General features: G+C 36.5%; 2 protein-coding genes and 1 long non-coding RNA gene across 3 annotated transcripts; all 3 read right to left on the reverse strand.

Moving 5' to 3' along the window:
- Positions 1-2,717: 2,717 nt before the first annotated feature.
- On the reverse strand, positions 2,718-7,207 carry LOC121792811 (QWRF motif-containing protein 2-like). Its single transcript, XM_042190912.1, has 6 exons — positions 5,680-7,207; positions 4,275-4,394; positions 3,980-4,096; positions 3,782-3,871; positions 3,135-3,245; positions 2,718-3,056 (listed from the first exon to the last, which is right to left on the reverse strand). The coding sequence occupies exons 1-6, from the start codon at positions 6,961-6,963 to the stop codon at positions 2,982-2,984; spliced, it is 1,797 nt and encodes a 598-aa protein (XP_042046846.1). The 5' UTR covers positions 6,964-7,207; the 3' UTR covers positions 2,718-2,981.
- A 5,984-nt stretch (positions 7,208-13,191) lies between these two features.
- LOC121766388 lies at positions 13,192-14,985 on the reverse strand. The gene is made up of 2 exons (XM_042162683.1): positions 14,491-14,985; positions 13,192-13,616 (listed from the first exon to the last, which is right to left on the reverse strand). Exons 1-2 carry the CDS (start codon positions 14,846-14,848, stop codon positions 13,378-13,380), a joined length of 597 nt encoding a protein of 198 aa, XP_042018617.1. The 5' UTR covers positions 14,849-14,985; the 3' UTR covers positions 13,192-13,377.
- A 1,758-nt stretch (positions 14,986-16,743) lies between these two features.
- LOC121792814 lies at positions 16,744-18,158 on the reverse strand. Its single transcript, XR_006048950.1, has 3 exons — positions 18,050-18,158; positions 17,841-17,972; positions 16,744-17,219 (listed from the first exon to the last, which is right to left on the reverse strand). It is a non-coding gene; the product is annotated as an uncharacterized LOC121792814 (long non-coding RNA).
- Between the last annotated feature and the right edge of the window lie 903 nt (positions 18,159-19,061).

Raw genomic sequence — 19,061 nt, forward strand, 5'->3', positions numbered from 1 at the left:
TTGTAAAAATTGTTTTTAAATATAAAAAACAATTTTTATAAATAAAAAAATATTTTTTTAAAAATTCATTTTTTTTTAAAAAAATGAATTTATTGCGTCAGCGTGACGACGCCCACTCGCGGGCTGGCGAGTGGGCGTCACGCACGACGCAGGGCGAGCCACGTCGCCGAAGCGCGTGGCGGCACGGACCGTGCCGCGTCTCGTGCCGACGGCACCCGGGACGGCATGGGAACGGAACCGCGACGAAACGCAGCGCCGCAACGCGTTCCGCTACGGTTTCGTTCCGAAGGAACGAAACGCGGAATGCCCGCGGCCCGCGTTGCGGGTGCTCTTAGGCCATCCACAACGCTGTTCCTATACCGTTCCTAAACCGTTCCTTAAACCACTATTTGAGGGCCCCACTGTACTTTTTTACTCCATTCCTTAACTAAGGAACGGAACCTGCAACCCTCGTTCCTTAACCGTTCCTTAACCGTTCCTTAAATTACTATTCATTCAATTTCATTTTTTTTTAATTTCAACTCAATTCAATTAAAAAAACAAACACATTTTATTAAAAAACACACAACATTAAAACAAAGTTACAACTTAAACTTAAAAAAATAAAAAGCACACAATTAAAATCATAAAAAAATAAAAGTACACAATTTTAATAATTTCATCCGCCAAAGTTTTCCCAAATGTGCTCAATTAGATCATGTTGGAGTTGGGTGTGGGCGCTAGAGTCGCGTGTCCTTGCACGAATAGATAACCGTTCTTGTATAGACGGATGCGCTCCACTTCGAGGCGGACTACTTGCGGTTGAGCTTCCGGGGGATTCGGGGTCGAACCAATTTCCCGCCTCGGGTCCTTCGTCTTGGACAATCATGTTGTGCAAGATTATGCACGTATACATGATGTCGACCATGTTCTCCATGAACCACGTACGAGCCGGGGCTTTGATGATGTTGAAGCGCGCTTGGAGAACCCCGAACGCCCTCTCCACATCCTTGCGAGCAGCCTCCTGCTTCTGCGCAAAAAGAGCCTGCTTTGGGTTCGCAGACCCACTGCACGTCTTCACGAAGGTAGGCCACTTCGGGTAGATGCCATCGGCGAGATAGTACCCCATTTTATAAAGCCGATTGTTGGCAACGAAGTTGATGGCCGGCGCTTTACCATCCAAAACTTCGGTCAAGAGGTCGGACTGGTTGAGCACGTTTACGTCGTTGTTCGACCCGGGGACCCCGAAGTACGCGTGCCAGATCCAAAGGCGGTAGTCGGCAACGGCCTCGAGTATAACGGTCGAGAAGGAACTGACAATCGGCCGTGCTTGGCCTCCGGAGAAATTCGTCGGTGAAGGCTGCCCGGACGCCTTTGCAGAATTTGAGCAAGCACATTCGCCCAGTGCTATCTCCGATGTGGAGGTATTCGTCGAACATGTCGGCCGTTTGTCCAGTCGCAAGCTGGCGGATTGCTGCAGTACATTTCTGCAGCGTCGTGTGGCTGGGACGTCCGACCGCGTCGAACCCTTCCTGGAAGAACTCTTCCCGGGCTGCCAAAGTATTCGCGATGTGGAGAAATAACGGTTTCCCCATGCGGAAACGGCGACGGAAGTACGTATCTCCCCAAACCGGGTTATCGCAGAAGTAGTCGCGTACTAACCTTGCGGCGGCTTCCTCCCGGTTACGATGGATGTACGTACGGGAGCGACGTTGGGGCGGAGCGGCTTCTTCCGCCTCCCGTCGTCGATCTTCTTCAAGTGATTGTTCCAATATTTGACGCATTTGTTCATAAGGATCCATTAGTTTGATTAAATTTGGGAGAAGGAAAATAGAGTTGATTTGAGATGAAAATTGGGGTGGGAATAGAGAGAAATAGATGTGTGTTTGTGATTGAAATGAGTATGAAATAGGAGTATTTATAGAGTAAATAAATAAATAATAAAAAAAAACCAAACGGCTATAAAATTAACGGTCTCATTACCGTTAATAAAAAATTTTTTATTTTTTTTTATTAAATTCGAAATTTTTTTAAAAAAAAATGAATTATTGCGTCATCGGGACGAAGCCCACTCGCGGGGCAGCGAGTGGGCTTCACGCGTCGAATGGGAGTCCGCCACGTCGCCTCGGCGCGTGGCGGAACGTTTCGTTCCGCGTTCCGGAGGAACGAAACGCGGCACGGCATGGGAACGGTGGCGGCACGGAATGGCGACGGAACGCACGCTGCAACGCGTGCCGCCGCGAAACCGTTTCTCCGGAACGGCATAGGAACGGCGACGGCACCGCGTTGCGGGTGCTCTTAAGATACCAAAATCATAATGGTTTGCTACTATAGCATTTACTTAGTCGGCACCACCCACCACATAGAAAATATATTTACTGTTGCCATTTTTGTGGGCCAAATGGAGGTTATTGCCGTATATATACCATATCTTATGCATAAACACACATTAAAAGTGAAAGCTAATGTAGGACAACAAAATGGAAACACAAATTTATCATAAGAGATTTAGCGTCAAACTCTTTATGTCGTGTTGCATTCATAAATGAATGATTTTAATAAAATTTATGTTTAAAATAGAACTTATTAATAAGTATATCATACTTAAGTGTAAAATATTAGAAATTTTAAAAAGTGAACGACTTACAAATGAGAAAAAAACATTGTGTGTCGGGTGGGGTGGGGGGCAAATCTGATCTCTACTGCAATAAATATACAATTCCATAAAAATCTAAAAGTGATAAACTGAACCAAGAGAATTAGTAGGATATGTTTAATTGTGTGTTACTAAAGCTGAGTGTACTCTAAAAGAAAATGTAGGACCATATAGTGAACAATGCATATACAATCGACTAGGTTGATTTAAGTGTATACAATCGACCTAGTCGACAACCCCAAATTAGGATCGGAGATGCTTCAAATGACCTTCGATCGAGCATAAAAAACCGCTATCTAAGATACTATTTGACCTACCATGTTAGCTGTAAATCAGGATCAGCATTTTAGGTTTTCTTTGAGAAGCTTTCTTGTGAACATTGAACCTGCATTACTTGGACTTTTAAGCTCCAATTTATCACCTGCCATCATGCCGCCTTATGTTAGGGATACTAGAGACGAACAGGCGATGTTTGCGAGGGAGGAACTTGTATTCTAACCTGTAAGGGTACAAATGTTGTTGAGAACAATTCTTTGCATTGCTCTAGCAAACCATGCTCTCTTGCACTTAACTTGGAAATGTCTGTTGCCAGTGAGTTCATCCGCTCCACCTATTAAGGCATAGGAATTAAAACTCAATTCCAGAAGGAGACGTTTACACATTAGAACAAATTAAGCAGTTTTCTTGAAGTTCAGTCACTCTGAGACTTTTTAATTTCAACTGATCTTTAAATGTGTCTTTATTTTTTACAACTCTATATTGCAAAGAGAACAATGAAGCAGCAATAAATATATGCATAAAATCACAGTTTTCTTCTTTCGGTTCAAGTGGTGGAATAGTTAAATCAAAACATTAAAAGCTTGTGATGTTATGAACTAAATGAAGAAGTGAATTATTAAGTTAGTTGCAGATTACGCCCAAGCACTAATAGTCATTATAGCATCAGTTATTACTCATTTGGGAACGAGTAATTACACACACCTTATAGCAGACATAGTAGATGAAGTCATAAAGCAAAGTAGCAGATTCAGTAACTACCATGTTTTTTATTGACTTGTCAAAATCCGACGAGTAGGTATCGATATTGTACTACCTCAATTACCCCAAATTTAGATATATATATAAACTTCGGTTGAGATTTAATACCTTCAACCGTAAAGAGTAAATTGAAGATTCCATTGCTTGCATTATGTCAACAGCTGAATATATTGCTTCTTGAACTTCATGAACATCAGCCTGTAAATGTTGAAAAAGAACAAAAAAAATAATGTCCTTAGTTACGTGTTAAGCTATCCAAATCGGAAGAAATGAATGATGCATCTGTCAGGAGAAAAGCTATCATACCCTGGCACCATCAACAATAGGAAGACGGACAGTGCTAGCTTCTAACGCTTTTATAGCACCAGAAACTGAATTCCAGTAATCTCTATCAAGCAGACTCCATCTCTCCAAATGTGGCAGCTGTGTCCAATGAGAACCATTTTAAACACTCTGGCAAGTATTACAATTTGTAACAAAGTTCAATTATGATTCCAGCAAAAGGAAAGAATCTACAGACATATATATACAGTATATATATATACTGAAATCAAATCCAATGGTATTAGAGATTATTTGAAGGAGCAGGGAAAAGTCTTACTTGTTCCTTTAACATTGAATAAAGCATCATATACATTCTCAACGTTTGTAGTTCAATCCTCTTGGACATAACAGAATGCTGCAATTTCGAAGTGTTCACCCAAGCATTGTAGAGGTTTCTCTGATGATGTGAAAAGGAACAGAAGATATGAAAATAGTTTCCCTCAAATGTACACTAAAGAAATGCAAATAAGAACCAATTAAAGTATCGGATGGTTAGTCGAATAAGATTTCGACGTTGGGACATAAATCAATAATCAGAGAAAAACTGGTCTAGTTAAGACACTGTCATCAAGCCGTAAGAAATAATATAGCTAACTTATGAGGTGTAAAAAACTAATTAATTCACAATTCCAAGCCCAACAAATCCTAATTGATTCTAAATAAAACTCTAAACAACTTGAAAACATATTATTATTTTTTTTGGTTTGGTTCCAGCAAAAAAAGTGAAATTAAAATGCTAAAAGATTTTCATTTTCCATTTCAACCCACATGCCAGATACATCAGCAGGGTGAAAATACTTTATAATATTTCAGACTTGAGACAAAATTATTCATTTTGATTACTCTTAGAAACAACCACATTTAGTAATCCCTCTAACTCTCATAAATGTTGTTCAATACAATTATGTTTATTAGCCGATTAAATGCTAACAGAACTCAAATTGTATCTAGTTTCCCACAAGAGTCTCCCTATTTGCATTAGTAGAACTAATTTAGTTCTCTCTATCAAAGCCTCTAATACACTCTCTTTTACCATCATATGTGCACCATGAAAGCTAATCGAAGTAAAAATTCTGGTCACCCTTCCCCATTGGAAACTACTACAAATTAATAAATATACCCGCTTTGGCTTAGAAAATTTCATATAGAGATCACCGACTTATGGAACTCAAGCACCCGAACTGCATATAAATAATAGACAAGTTATTGGTGTTGCCATAACTTTCTGACAATTACCAAATTTAAACAAGAAACAGCGTGCTGAACATAAATCATCTGTATCTGTTAACTTTGTTCTAGAGCAACACATTTCTGGAAATAGTTATCTACCAATAAATTAACTTCTAATAGTTTGATGCACTTACTTTAATAGTAGAAAACTAAAACCTACCTTCAAATATCAAAGACTAAGTTTTTTCCTGCTCAGGTTAAGGCCTAAGAGGCCAGAACAAAGGTCAACTTCAATAGCATCTAATTTGTCACTCTAATATCGAGTTCCTTCTTTAATTACCTCGCAAATTATGCTTACTTTCCCAATATTTGATTCTTAATTATGAGGATAATTAGCAGCATATCACGCAAACCATGCACTAATATTCTCAAGACAACTGAAAATGAAATGTAACATGGTTGAACTTGTACTTATTTTTATAGCATTAAGAGTGTTGGGAGCAAGTTAGTACCTCGGCTGCATGTTTTTGCACCAAAAGGATATTCTCTACCTTTGCATTTGTTAATCGCCACTGCAACTGCCGGTTATAAAGCATCCTCAAGTCATGCGCATCAGCTATTCGACTTTCTCCGAACTTTCCTCTCCTCAATTCAATGGGAAAGCTAATCAAGGACGGTGTACTAACCATGTTATTGTCGTTCATCACAGTTCTAGCCCTTATTGGACTAGTCATGCTCCTCAAGAGAGCACCACTCCCCGAAGCCATGGCCTTACTTGGTGAAGCTGCTCTGCTACCACCTCGAAGAGGCGAATGGCCCCTATTAGCATAAACGTCCCGCGGTGATGACACGATTGATTTGCCACAACCCGTCATTCTGCTAGAGGCACTGTTTGATAAGGGTGAAACAGGATCTACTACTTTCTGAACTCGGCAGCTAGCGTCTTGCCAACTTCTTGCCGGTAAAATCCTCCCACGCGGCCGAGTTGCATCTCCTGACGCGGTGCCCTCGGAAGAGACGCTCTCAACATCGGAATTCAACGAACCTCCTAATCCCGATCGACCTTCGTCGCTAACTGTTGGATCCTCAATTTCTCTATTCTCAAGCGTATTCACAGATTTTCTCAATCCCGAATTAGCAGGGTTGGATCGGTTCCATTTTGCTCTGTTGGTACTGTAATCCAAGCTTCGATTCATGAAATTCGGATTCTCGCTGCGTAATCTCCCAGGCCAAAGATGTCGCTGCTGTTCAATCGGCTTCGGGGTGTCTCTATCCTTTACTGTTCGATCTCTCACAGGAGAGACCCCTGATTTCCGCTTCTCCGGCGTTCCCTTCCTCGAAACCCCCGGGGTTCCGGCTGCCGCCGGAGGCGGCTTCTCCTTACACACCGGCAATGAATACGATTGCCCCTGAAACGACACCGATAATCTCCGCACCGACTTCACCAGCATTTTCTCCGCAATGGTTGGCGTCGCCGACGCTGCCAAAGGACGCCGTCTCTCCTCAGAAACCGCCCGCGGTTGAGTCCTCGGAGTGGCGATTGCGGCGGCTCTGCCTCCGAGCATCGGAGATAGGGACCTCCTCGACTGAATTGGTGATCCGGAAGCGACGGAGGACGACGCTGAGGAATTGGAGGATGAGGAGGAGGACGTCGAGGGAGACAAGTAGCGCGAGGTGACTTCGCGTGCCCTGGGGCGGCGCGGGGGCTCATTGTCGGAGTCGGACGGCAGCAACGGCGGCCGTTTCGGATTCTGCGACGGCCGCTGCTTCGGAGTAGATGCAGCGGCGGTTACCATTTCACATCTCAATTCTCGCACTTCACCGAACCCTAATTTCGCTAAAAAAACCGATTTATCGTCGGAAAACCTTGCGTCTCCGATGTGAGTTTACGCGTGTGGGGAATTAGGAGTGAGCTTTGTTTTTAGAGAGAGAAAACGAAGTGGGTTTGATGAGTGGGAGAGACGGAGATCATATGACCGTTGCTAAATTGCTATAGCGCCGCGAATATATATATTTCCACATTATCGAGATTTTGGAGCATAACTGTCGTGTATTGTGTGAGTTTGTGTGTGTGAGAGAGAGAGATTAAATATTTAATAATTAGATTGACTAATGAATGGGGTTGATTTTAATCCTAGTTATGTTGCAAAATATGCATTGACTTATAAGGAACGCACAATTTGAATAACAAATTAAAGTTGCTAACTAGAAACGTAAAAGCTTCAAAATTTTAAATTTTACAACACTCACCAATAAATTGGTAAATCATTTATTATACGGAACGGACAATTTGAATTTTCCAAATCATAAAAAGTTAAAAGCCAAATAAGGAAAGTGAATTTATAAGAATTTTTATCAAAATATATATAGTCGGGGCTGACAAAGAAAAACATTAATCTACCAAATCCGATTTTAAGAATAATATATAAAAAAATCATATCGATAATATATTTAGTGCATTTTAAAATTAGCAGTAATATATTCCATTGATCTAACTTAAAACTATGTTTACTCATAATCATTTTTTAACTTTTTTCTTTTACTTTTTGTTCCCGATATCAACATTTTAATATTCTTTTCTCAAACTAGTCTTTCATAGCAAATTTTCTTCAATTTTTTCTCGAATTTCAATTCCCTACTAGTACTCGATCTCTGAGAATTGGTTTTCATTTTGCGTTAATTTAGTAAGAACTAAGGATAATGTTTTCATTTTGCGTTAATTTAGTAAGAACTAAGGATAATTTGAATTTCAGACAATTTAAACAAAAATGAATGAACTACAAGCTAATATGGTGTGTCCATTAGAGCATCTCTAAGGAGAGAGGTAAATGAAGAGGTAAACTAATATAACCACCATATTTACCTTTTTTAATAAAAAATCATTCTTCAATGAGAGATGTATTTGAGAAGGTATTATACATTTTTTCATTTTGAAGAGGTATCTTTACCTCCCCATCAATGGAGAGGTAAAATCTTATAGCTACCATATTTGCCATCTTTTTATGAAAAACCCTTCTCCAAGGGGAATGGTATTTGAGAAGGTATTACACTTTATGTTTTTTAATGCATTTTGTACTATTATTTTATTTTTAAAAAATAATTTACCTTTCTATATACCTTTTTCCTTTGGAATGTGTTACTTTTTAAAATGGTATATTTCACTTTTTAAGAAGGTAAATACATAATATACCTTTTGTATATACATTCTCCCTTTGGAGATGCTATGTGACTTTTAATGACTAAAGTGCATCTTTCGTGTGAGATATTTGAATACGTACTTCCATATTCCCCATGTTCCCTAATAATTGTCCACTTTTATTCCGGCACAAGATTTTAAAAATATAAAGAAATGTGAATTAAAAAAGTTAGTGAAATAGAGATCTAATTTTTATGTAGTACTATTAGTTTTATAATAAAATGTTAGTAAAATGTGGAGTCTACTTACTACTTATGGTAAAAAAGTGAAAGTTGATAATTAATGAGGGACGAAAGGAGTATGATCCGAGGTACAGATAAATTTTACCTCATTTACGGAACGTAGCCAAGTTACGATTTGACGGTTTCTTCTCTTTTTGGTTTAACCACAAGTGTACTGAATCCGCCTTTTGGCGGAATCCGACTAATCTTGCTCAATCGGGCTTGCGGATTAAGGCCGAAAGTCTCACAACGGCTTCTCTTTAACAAAACTTTTCATGCAGTTTCATTCTAAAATCAATGTTCAATCACAACAACAAAAAGGAGTATCTTATTCGAAGCTTAATGCTTGGACTTATATTAGATTCTAAGAATAATTTATTAGTTTCATTAAGTTGCTCTAACATCTTTGTTTCAACAACATTAGCACAACATATCTTAATTTCTGAAATATTAATGGGATATTTAATTGATGAATATAACATTTGAACTAAATAAGGACAGCTTGATTATGAGAGTTCGTTTGAAATAATTATTAAGATTTATGGGTTTCTTTTTTATTTTATTTTCTCTGTCATTTTTTTCAGAAGAATGTGTTTCCAATTTTAGTTTTTAGATAAAGAGGTGAAAAATAAAGCCGGAATAGGGTAGCTTTACTATTGTTTAAATTTAGTTACTATAGTTTTTCTATTGAATTACGATATTTTGTTCCCTAAAGCGAACACACAAGAACTATTAAGCGTAAAGCCAAAATTATATTCACAATTTTAAAAATAAATTGGTAACAAAAATTGTTTTTTCAAGTGAATAATCAATGCCGTCTCTCTACATGTTTTTGCTAGATTTAATATTATCTCCAGTTGTAGGGATAAATAAATACAGTAAATAGTAAAACAGAACATAGTTATGAAGAAATGAGAATATTTTTCAGAATGTCTACTAATTAAAGATAAAAGCATGGCTGCAAGTCTGCAACACGAGTATTATTTTATTTATCCCTTTCCCCCCTCAATGGATACATATATGATTATAGGGAAGAAAAATAATCAAGAATAATGAGTATATTATAGTGGAGTAATTAGGATTTCAAAAAGGAAAAATAACTCTGGTGTACTAATTACAATTTGACCCAATTAATATTATTTAACTAATTATAAACTAGTCATTAGCTTGAACCTTAAATAAAGACAAACAACTTCTTAGATAATCAAATTTGCTATTAAAAAGTATGACCATCATATTTCAGAGAAATTCTTTTTTTTAACGATACCAACTTTGAGCTTTAATTAACCTACACGCTTTCTGCAAGTAGGAAGTTATTAATACTATATTACAGTAATTACTAATAATGATAATATGGGTAAAATTAAACGAATGCAAAGCCATATGGTTTTGTTAAGATTTAGATAATATCCAAACCCAACATGAAAGCAACTTTTGAATAGTAGAACTATTGAAAAGTGAGACCTAAACTTTATTTTAATGGGTAGATAATTAGCTCACCAATCTATAAACTATAATATATGGTAAATAAAGAATAAGATAGGAAAATGTAAAAAAAAAGAGAAATCTTACTTTAAAGTTCTCTATATGGATAAGGTCAAGTTATGGACACCCAACTTGCATTTATATATCATCCATTAATTCAAAATCTGATACACATGTATTAAACGATATTACTTCGGTAAATATAATTACATGGTATGCTAATGTGATTTCGTAACAAGTTTAACGCACTTAATAAAATATTACTCTATTACATTAATAAATACTCCGACTTGTGTCATTGTTTAATTCCGATTTGTGTCATTGTTTAATTCCGACTTTACTACTCACAAATTAATTCCACTTTTTTAATTAACACGGCTCTATCCAATTGGGCTTAAATTAAATCATTGTTACGTTTACAGAATAAATTAACACGACTCTATGCCATTGGACTTGAATTAAACTATATTATGAGAATCCTAATTCGAAAACCTATGTATTTTCCCATAATTCCTATAATCTTATTATTAACAAAATCAAAATATGAAAATGAAATTTGAATATTAATGATATCCTAACAAAGCTAAATGCGAGCCGATAAAACTATCGCATCACCACCGTCGAATAGATTATGTGCCCTATTATTTCCAATACTAAATCAATGAATCAAGACATCAAGTGATAAAGACTGGGATATTATATGTCTTCAAATATGATTATATACATATGATCATAGGAAAAGTTATTGATTACAGCATCCGCAATGGCGGACGTCCGCCATTGTGCAAGGGTGACGCGGATACGGACGTCCGCTGCGGACAACGGAGTTCCGCGGCGTTCCCGGGACGTCCGTCATTGCGTTGACCCCCACGGACGTCCGCGCGGACGTCCCAATTATTTGATTTTTTTTTTAAATTCTATAAATACGGCCTGAAACGAAACATCGCGTCTCTTCCGTTTCTTAACTGAATTTAACAGTTTTTTAAGGAGTTTCGAAAATTGCAAATCAGTCTCTTCACGAAGCATTGCGGCTCTACCCCTTGGACCCCGCCAGGGGCTGCCGTCCCTTGGACCCCGCAACTCGGGGGCGCTGCCCCTGAACCCCCGTCTAATCACAATAAATTCAAACAAGCGTGCACTCCGCACTTCCAAACTTATATGGTGTCTCATTATGATAATATTGACCAATCAAGTTAATCCAATTACACTAAAATAACCAATAGTATCTCTCTCTCTAAATACTTTTCTTTCGAAGATAAATACTTTTAATAATTATGTATGTTTTTTTTGTACTATGTCTGTTTTTTTTAAATAAAGTGGTTGCAATTTCTCCGTTTTTTGTGTCGAAATTTTAATTTCATAAATTGTTTAATTTGGCAAATTTGTGAATTTTTATTATTGTGGGAAGTCCGTCGGGATGTCCGCCACTGTGCAGTGGGAAGTCCTTATGACGTGTCAGTACAGTGGGAAGTCCTTATGACGTGGCAGAATATGTTTTTGGGATGTCCGCACCACTGCGGATGCCTTTAGGACTGATTATTGGTCTAATTACTTTTCAAGTGAAAGGTTCAATCAAAAGTTCAAATTTTAGTCTTTGATTAATTTCAACCTCAATTAATGCTTTTTTTGGCAAAAGAACATTCAGAATGTGAATATGTATAGTTTTTGCATGTACATATAGAATTTAAATGTATATATGGTGCATCTACTCTAATTAAATTCAATATGATTTGTTAATCGCCACCATGATTTATTAAAATTTATTTAATCACAATTAGAGTGGATGCACCGTCCATGTTTTTACACAATTAAGTCATTAAAGCCATAATAACCCTGTTAGTTACAAAAAGAAATGAATAAGCACAATCCTCAAAGGTAATAAAAAACAAGAAAAGATATTGAATAAGCTTAGGTATTCACTTTTAATCAAAAAGAGCAAATTCCACATGCACGAAGCCATCATTTGCAAGCTAAGTCTCGAAAGCAAATTGAGTGAGTCCTCTTTTAGTGTGTGCTCTTCTATGGCCTATCACTATTCTTCCCATTGCTTTGTTTGGTGGTCTAGCTGGTTAAGGATCCACACTTTCTCCATTGTATGTTGAGGATATACAAGTCATTTCTTTTCAATGTACGAATTATGACCTCACGCATTCACAAAATAAACGATAGACACGATCAGTAGGGGTGCAACAAATAATCAAATAATATCACTATGAAGTATATGAATATTGGATAATAAGGGAATGAGGAAGATTGAATGAATACATTATGAAGCATGAATGTGGGTAATGTCTTGGTAGATAATGACTTTTTAAATTAAAACTGGGATTGGAGTAGTATATTACTACTAGTACTTTACTAGAAGTAGTAAAAAATTTGGGGGTACAACTGTCCCCCTCATATAGATACACTAGGCTTGTTACTACTATATGATGAGAGATGGTAGTGATGTAGCATGTGTAAATTTTAAATGATTACTTTTTTTTTTCTTCTTCAGAACAAAATCTTGATTCATTGTTGGCTGTATAGATGCCCTAATTAGTAAAAAAGAGGTTGAAGTTGAATGCATGTGGTGAAGGTGAAGCTGTTCTTTCTCATGGAAAGCTGTCAGCTCAAAAGAGGATTCTCATTTCACCTTCTGTCTATTTCAGTGGTTGTTACAGTTAGCTCTATCACATAATAATGAGCAAAGAGGATACTTCTAGGTCACTCCTCCCGGGCAAAACGTTGTAACAACTAAGCTACATTTCATCGTTTCCACAATGTTAAACGAACAACTCCACACATAGCGTCATCGCAAAACTACACGAGGCAGTGAATGACAATTAGGAGTATAAAGTAGTAGCAATATTGTGATCCATATGAAGGGGTAAGATGCCCTTCAACCTTATGGCATGGTGGCCAATGACTAAAGTGATAGAATATGAAGAGAGCTTCAATGAAAATGGTCCAATTTTTTCTCTTTTCTAGAAACTAATCTTTAACTTTCAATATCCAGGGACAAAGAATAGAAGGAATTGTAGGGACACACATAATTTCCTATCACAATCATAACCAGAACCAGAACCACTGTATTAATGAGGACAAAGAAAGATATTTCTACAGACACATACACACACTGATTAAGTGTAATATGGTTGTTCAAGGGATAAATGCAAACACTGATTATGGTTTTAACAATACACACATCTGACACAAATGTTACATTAGGAAAATATGCAAAGGAAACACCAGAGAGAATAAACTACATAGTTATTAGTACATCATTTCTCAGTGGAAGTGGTATTATTAGCAATGAGGAGAAAGTGTTAGCCGCCGTGTTGTGGTTTACCAGGAGCAGGTGGGATAAAGGGCATTAGAGGAGTACCGTGCTGGATGGGTCCGTGTCTTATTGAAGCCTTCGAGTTTGGGACTGGATCAATGGGTTGGTAATCCTCCAAACTGAAACGATCTTCATCTTTGTCTGGTGTAGGAGGATCCCTATTCTCCTTAAGCTTCCTGCTTTTCAGTACCAATGCCATAGCATTGCTCCCTCTTGAAACCATACCTTGAATCATGATTTGATCAAATGTGTTGAGGAAAATCATATTGGATTAGGGCAAACATCAAGGTGAAATTTCTTCATCAAAACTAGATTAACTTGATGTGCATTATCTATTTGTGCATTATATATGTCTCTAAAAGAAGATAAATATGCAAGTCCTATATTCTAGCAAAAAGATCAATTTTTTCACATAAAAACCGTCAAGAAGAGCTCTGTGGTCAATGAAGACCATAAATTTATGATATCAAAAGCATAAATTTCATTATTTTGAGGGGTAGATAAAGATTGATGGGCTGGAGGAGTTTTAAGTAATTGTTAATAGACAATAAAATTGAAACCATCTTTCAGAAATCCTTTCAAAATGTTATCTGAAAGCTCTATATTTTAAACTCCACCTATCAGATTCCATCAAAAATAATTCTGCAAACATAAATTATGTCTCGAAATCTATTTTTTTTTATGTTGTGTTTACTTTCAATGCTTATACATATTCAACAAGTACATATTCAAAAAAATTGACTAAGAAAATTATTTTACCAATAAGATAATTAATTAGATATTCGATTCAAATAATGAATTGATTGCAATATCTGTTCATCAAGACTAAACCATGCATCCAATCATATTTTAGAACAAAACTTTGCATTTACATGATCACCAAATTGCATATACTACTATTTTATCCAAAAAGTTGCATGCAGAGATAATCAAATTTCCCAACAATCAAAAAGCATCAATAATATTCCAGATTATAACTTTAAATACATTAATTCCCTTATGCAACAAAGCAAGTACGTTATTATGTATAGATTTTGGTTGATTAATTTCTTAGTAATATTTTTTTTAAAAAAGAGAAAAAATATGAGACTACAGTTACCTGGATTTGAGCTCAATATTCCTCCACAAGAAAATCCATGGTAAACAAAAGCAGCAGTCCCAATCAACAAGAGCAAACACAAGAATCCAAAACCTCTCATTTCAGAAACAGAAAAAAAACAAGTTTTCTCGACACGAAAACGCCAAAAATGTGAGAAATTGCAGAAATTACAAAGAAAGAAACAAAGAAGCAGCCCCGACTTATAAAACAAACTCAACCCATTTAGAAATTGCTCTCGATTTCTTCTTCGATTCAGTCGACCGCGAAATCCGTAAAGATAAGGAGAAACAGCGCTCTCTGCCCATACCCTAAAATTAATGAATGCAGCAACAAAAATTGGGAGCGAAATAGCAATCATGATAAATGATCATGTGAGCTTTCGTTGTCTATGGGGTTTAATTTCCCTCAATTTTGCTGCAGAAATTTGCAGAGGTGTAAATGTGTGAGGTCAAGGAATTCAATGCGCGCCTTTCTTCAAGATTGGTGTTTTGATAAAATACAAAATGGCTATTTATTTCTAATATTTCTAGTATTTTATTTTTATATATTGTGGTGATATTAAATACAAGTTCATCCACCACATTAATATGTTTTCAAATTTATCTTTATCATTGAGGTCGGAGGATGTTGGCCTTGCATGTGGACTTGTCATTCGGCCATAGAGTAGAATTGAGGCAAATTTATTATTGAGAAAATTTAATAAAATTGAAGAATGAAGATAAAAACATAAAGAAACAAGGTTATTATGTAGGGAAAACTATCTGCACCTCCAATTCATGTAGCAAGAATTACAGAAAACTATATGTGCTATGTATGTAGGGCGTGTTTACTATAGGAGATTTCGATTTCTAATATTTAGAAGAATTAAATCTTCCAAGAATTGAGTCATAATTTGCCACATATATAATTATTTTTTCCACTGTTTAGTATTTTATGTTAGAAATGAGTCACTCACCCCTTAAAAGGGCTTATAGGGGGGTTATCCACACTTATATAGATTAGATGAGATCTTCACAAAGTCGATGTGGAACATAATTTAAAGAATTTAACACGCCCCTTCACGTATGGGCCGGAAAGGACATCAGACTTTCATCATGTGGGTAGGCAATACAAGAGATAAGAGAACCATCATCGATGTGAGCGGGAAAGAACATCGGTCTTCCACTTGTGAGGTAGATAGATAAGAGATAAAGAGAAATTCATCATTGACTTGAGCCCGCTCTAATACCATATTAGAAATGGTCACTCACCCCTTAAAAGGCCTTACAAGAGGGAGATTTATCCACACTTATATAGATTAGATGAGATCTTCACCAAGTCGATGTGGAACAAAATTTAGAGAATTTAACATCCTAGAATTGGCCCAAATATTACTCAAAATAAAGATTTTGACCTAATAGAATTATGGATTGACAAATTTATCCCTCAAAGTGGAATGGTGGAAAAGTGAGACAAATGTGTAAAACCAAGTCCATTTCTTGGTGCACTTTTCAATGCACAAACAAATCTTAACTACTCCCTCCGTCCCACTTTAGGAGTTCTAGTTGAGTTCAGCACGGATTTTAAGATGTAAAGGAAAGTTGGTGAAAAAAGATAGTGGAATGTGGATCCTACTTTTTTATATTAGTTTTATAATAAAATGTCTGTGGAAAAAAAATAGTGGAATGTGGGGCCTAATAAAATTTATGGAATATTCCAACCGAGACTCCTAAAGTGGGACATCCGAAAATGATAAACCGTGACTCTTAAAGTGGGACGGAGGGAGTATTAGGCAAGATTTCAATTCTTCATCAATTGCCATAAATACTGCAGACCCACCTCGATTGTAAGGCCCCAACAATTAATTAGTGGAAGTTGAACACCATAATTCCCCTAATTGGACCAAGAATTGCCCAATTATTACATAGTTGAGGAGTTAAATTTGTTTTATTTTGGTGAACTATGTTTGGAATTTGGGAATTGCATGTCCTGTGAGAGCTAAAAAACACTAATCCACATTCAACACACCGTGAGGATCATACAATTTCAACACTTCTTCTGTTGTACTACAAACTTTAAAGTTAGCATTAATTTAAACTTTTTATGGAAATATATGTTGTACTCGACATTCTTTGCCATGATTTAACAAGTGGAGTACTTTTACCTACTCACCATATAGGAAGATATAGTGAATTTGTTAAGCCTTTTAAAGGTGAGATAAAGATAATTTCAGATGCAGAAAACTAAGAATAATAAAAGAAACCACAGAAAAGGTTTAATGCAACATCCAAAGAATGGGAAGGGTTTTTTGATTCCAACAAACATACAGTTGGAGAGCCACCATAACATCATACATTAGCTATCTCCAGTATCCTTTCTACATTAAAAAAAAAACCTGAAAAGAGAAACCTGTGTAGTGTGGAGAGAAACATCATAGGACATTTACATGAACATATTCACAAATTCTCCAATGAACAAGAGAAAAGAGGATACTGAGTACTACAGCAAAATGATATGATCTTCAGAGCTCACACACACTGCATATTTCTGTTGTTCAAAAGTTTAAAGCAGGAGCAAGGTTAATTAAGATCAGCGGCAAAGCAAGGAGGAGCACTGTGCCCACTGGAACCTCCACGAACGGCCCTTTCTGCTTCTGGCGAGGTCTGCCTCGTTCCTCTTCAGCAAGTCCCATAAGATATGGACATCCTCGTACTCACATGTCCTCACGTCTTTGTGGAGTTTAATGAGCCCTGAAAGATTTCCAAAACGAGGCTAGGTGTTTAGACATAGATTAAATCCATTGCAGTAAGTTTCCAGGGCTAATAATACCACATTACATATAATGAAGAAAAATGGCATCTTTGATGATACAAGCAACATTCAACAGAACTATTTACTATGTCACAATTGTTCAATCTGTTTATGATAATAAATATGATAATTTCACCCTCTTGCCGTACTCCACCATGCTGTACTTTAGGTATCAATTTATTCTATGGAGTTCTATACCATAGTAGGAAGACTTAAGCTCAATAAAGTTGAAGTGATGTTGAGTTAATCCTATTTGACAAAAACTATCACTCATATATTCTTCTATTTAAATTTAACATCTTTGATCATTCTTTCATTTCTTAATCAAATTGGATCCTTCTATTACTCCTGCAAATTAAATTTAACATCTTTGACATACAGTATCCTGCCTCTAGATAAAGATTTCGAAAAAAAGGTGTATCAACTAATATGCTTCATACTCAATTTTCCAATAAAATGAAATAACAATGCAAAAGGAAAAAAAATTGCGAGAATTTCCAAAATCAGAGAAGATAAAAACCCAAGATAGCAACAGAATTTGATGAAAATTGGAAAAACACCTGTTTTACGAAATCCAAACCTTCTGGAGACTCTGCCCCAAACTTTCCGCATAGGAATTACCATTTTCTCCAACCATTTCACACCATTTCAGTCTCAGATAAAATCAAACACACTCCACTCCACAAAAACCCCTGAAAATATTCAAAATAAATAAATTAAACTAACCGAAACAACATCGCAATTCAAACAACCTCACGCACAAACAAACCTCTGCGTGTGTGTACGGAAATTTGCCTCTCTCTTTCTCTCTGAGTGAGAGGAGAGATGGAGGAATGAATATATGGTGATTGATAGCAGCCTGAATAGGTTTTTCCCGTTTGATTTCAGTCTGGTTTATAACTGCACGGGGGGACGCGTGTCAGAGTGTGAGTGGTGGGGGGCAGATATTTCCCGCACCTAGTGTCCACGTGGAGGCCAGAGGTTTGGGGAAGTGTCGATATCGTTTGTGGACCTTGCCGCCCATTGCCGTCACTGCCATCGTGCTTTCAATTTCATATTTTATAAATATTTAATAATTTATGGTTCTCATAATTTTATTTTTATTATATAGCGGTGAAAAAATTATTAAACAAGAGCTTTTTTAATTGGTTATGCAGTTGACAAATTGGACATGTTTATCACTACAAAAAGACAGATATCTTTACTAATGACGCAATACAAAAGGCGAGGTATGTCATCAACCATTTTTTTAGTTTTTAATAATTGTTTTTTTAGTCAATTTTATTTTTGCAAATTTTAGTGTAATTTTAAGAACTTCATTCATCCGGAGTTGATAATTACATTTAATTTTCAATGAATTTCTTATTTGTGGCAGAGGATTATTCTACATTTAGAGTATATTAGTAATGATACAGTTCTTTTATGTTTCATATATTTTTTTAATGATATCTTGTGCTTGGGTTTTGTGTTTGTGTGTCTTATTTGATACGCATAGTTCGAATATCTTTAATTGAACCCAGGAGCGTAGCCAGGAATTCATTACAAGTGGGGCAAAATGAATAAAATTTTCATTTTTGAGGAGGAGTATTTATTACTCCATAGTTTTACATGTATACATGAAAATTTGTATAAATATAGAATGGAGGGGAAGAGGTGAGGAGGGGCAAATGCCCCACTTGCTAAAGGGATGGATCCGCCCCTGATCGAACCAACCACAAATACAAAAATCTCATGCGCTCGAGCTTGACTTTGTGTGTCTTGGATTGGCACATTTAGTTTAG

The sequence above is a fragment of the Salvia splendens genome, chromosome 2 (assembly GCF_004379255.2).
Source record: "Salvia splendens isolate huo1 chromosome 2, SspV2, whole genome shotgun sequence".
NCBI lineage: Eukaryota > Viridiplantae > Streptophyta > Magnoliopsida > Lamiales > Lamiaceae > Salvia > Salvia splendens.

Excerpts from the sequence above, each read along its gene's own strand:
- LOC121792811 (XM_042190912.1), bottom strand. The coding sequence starts at position 6,963 with ATGGTAACCGCCGCTGCATCTACTCCGAAGCAGCGGCCGTCGCAGAAT. Across the intron at positions 4,097-4,274 it reads ATTCAATGTTAAAGGAACAA|CTGCCACATTTGGAGAGATG; the intron begins GTAAGACTTTTC and ends CATTGGACACAG. Across the intron at positions 3,246-3,781 it reads TTTACTCTTTACGGTTGAAG|GTGGAGCGGATGAACTCACT; the intron begins GTATTAAATCTC and ends ATGCCTTAATAG.
- LOC121766388 (XM_042162683.1), bottom strand. The coding sequence starts at position 14,848 with ATGATTGCTATTTCGCTCCCAATTTTTGTTGCTGCATTCATTAATTTT. Across the intron at positions 13,617-14,490 it reads AATATTGAGCTCAAATCCAG|GTATGGTTTCAAGAGGGAGC; the intron begins GTAACTGTAGTC and ends TCATGATTCAAG.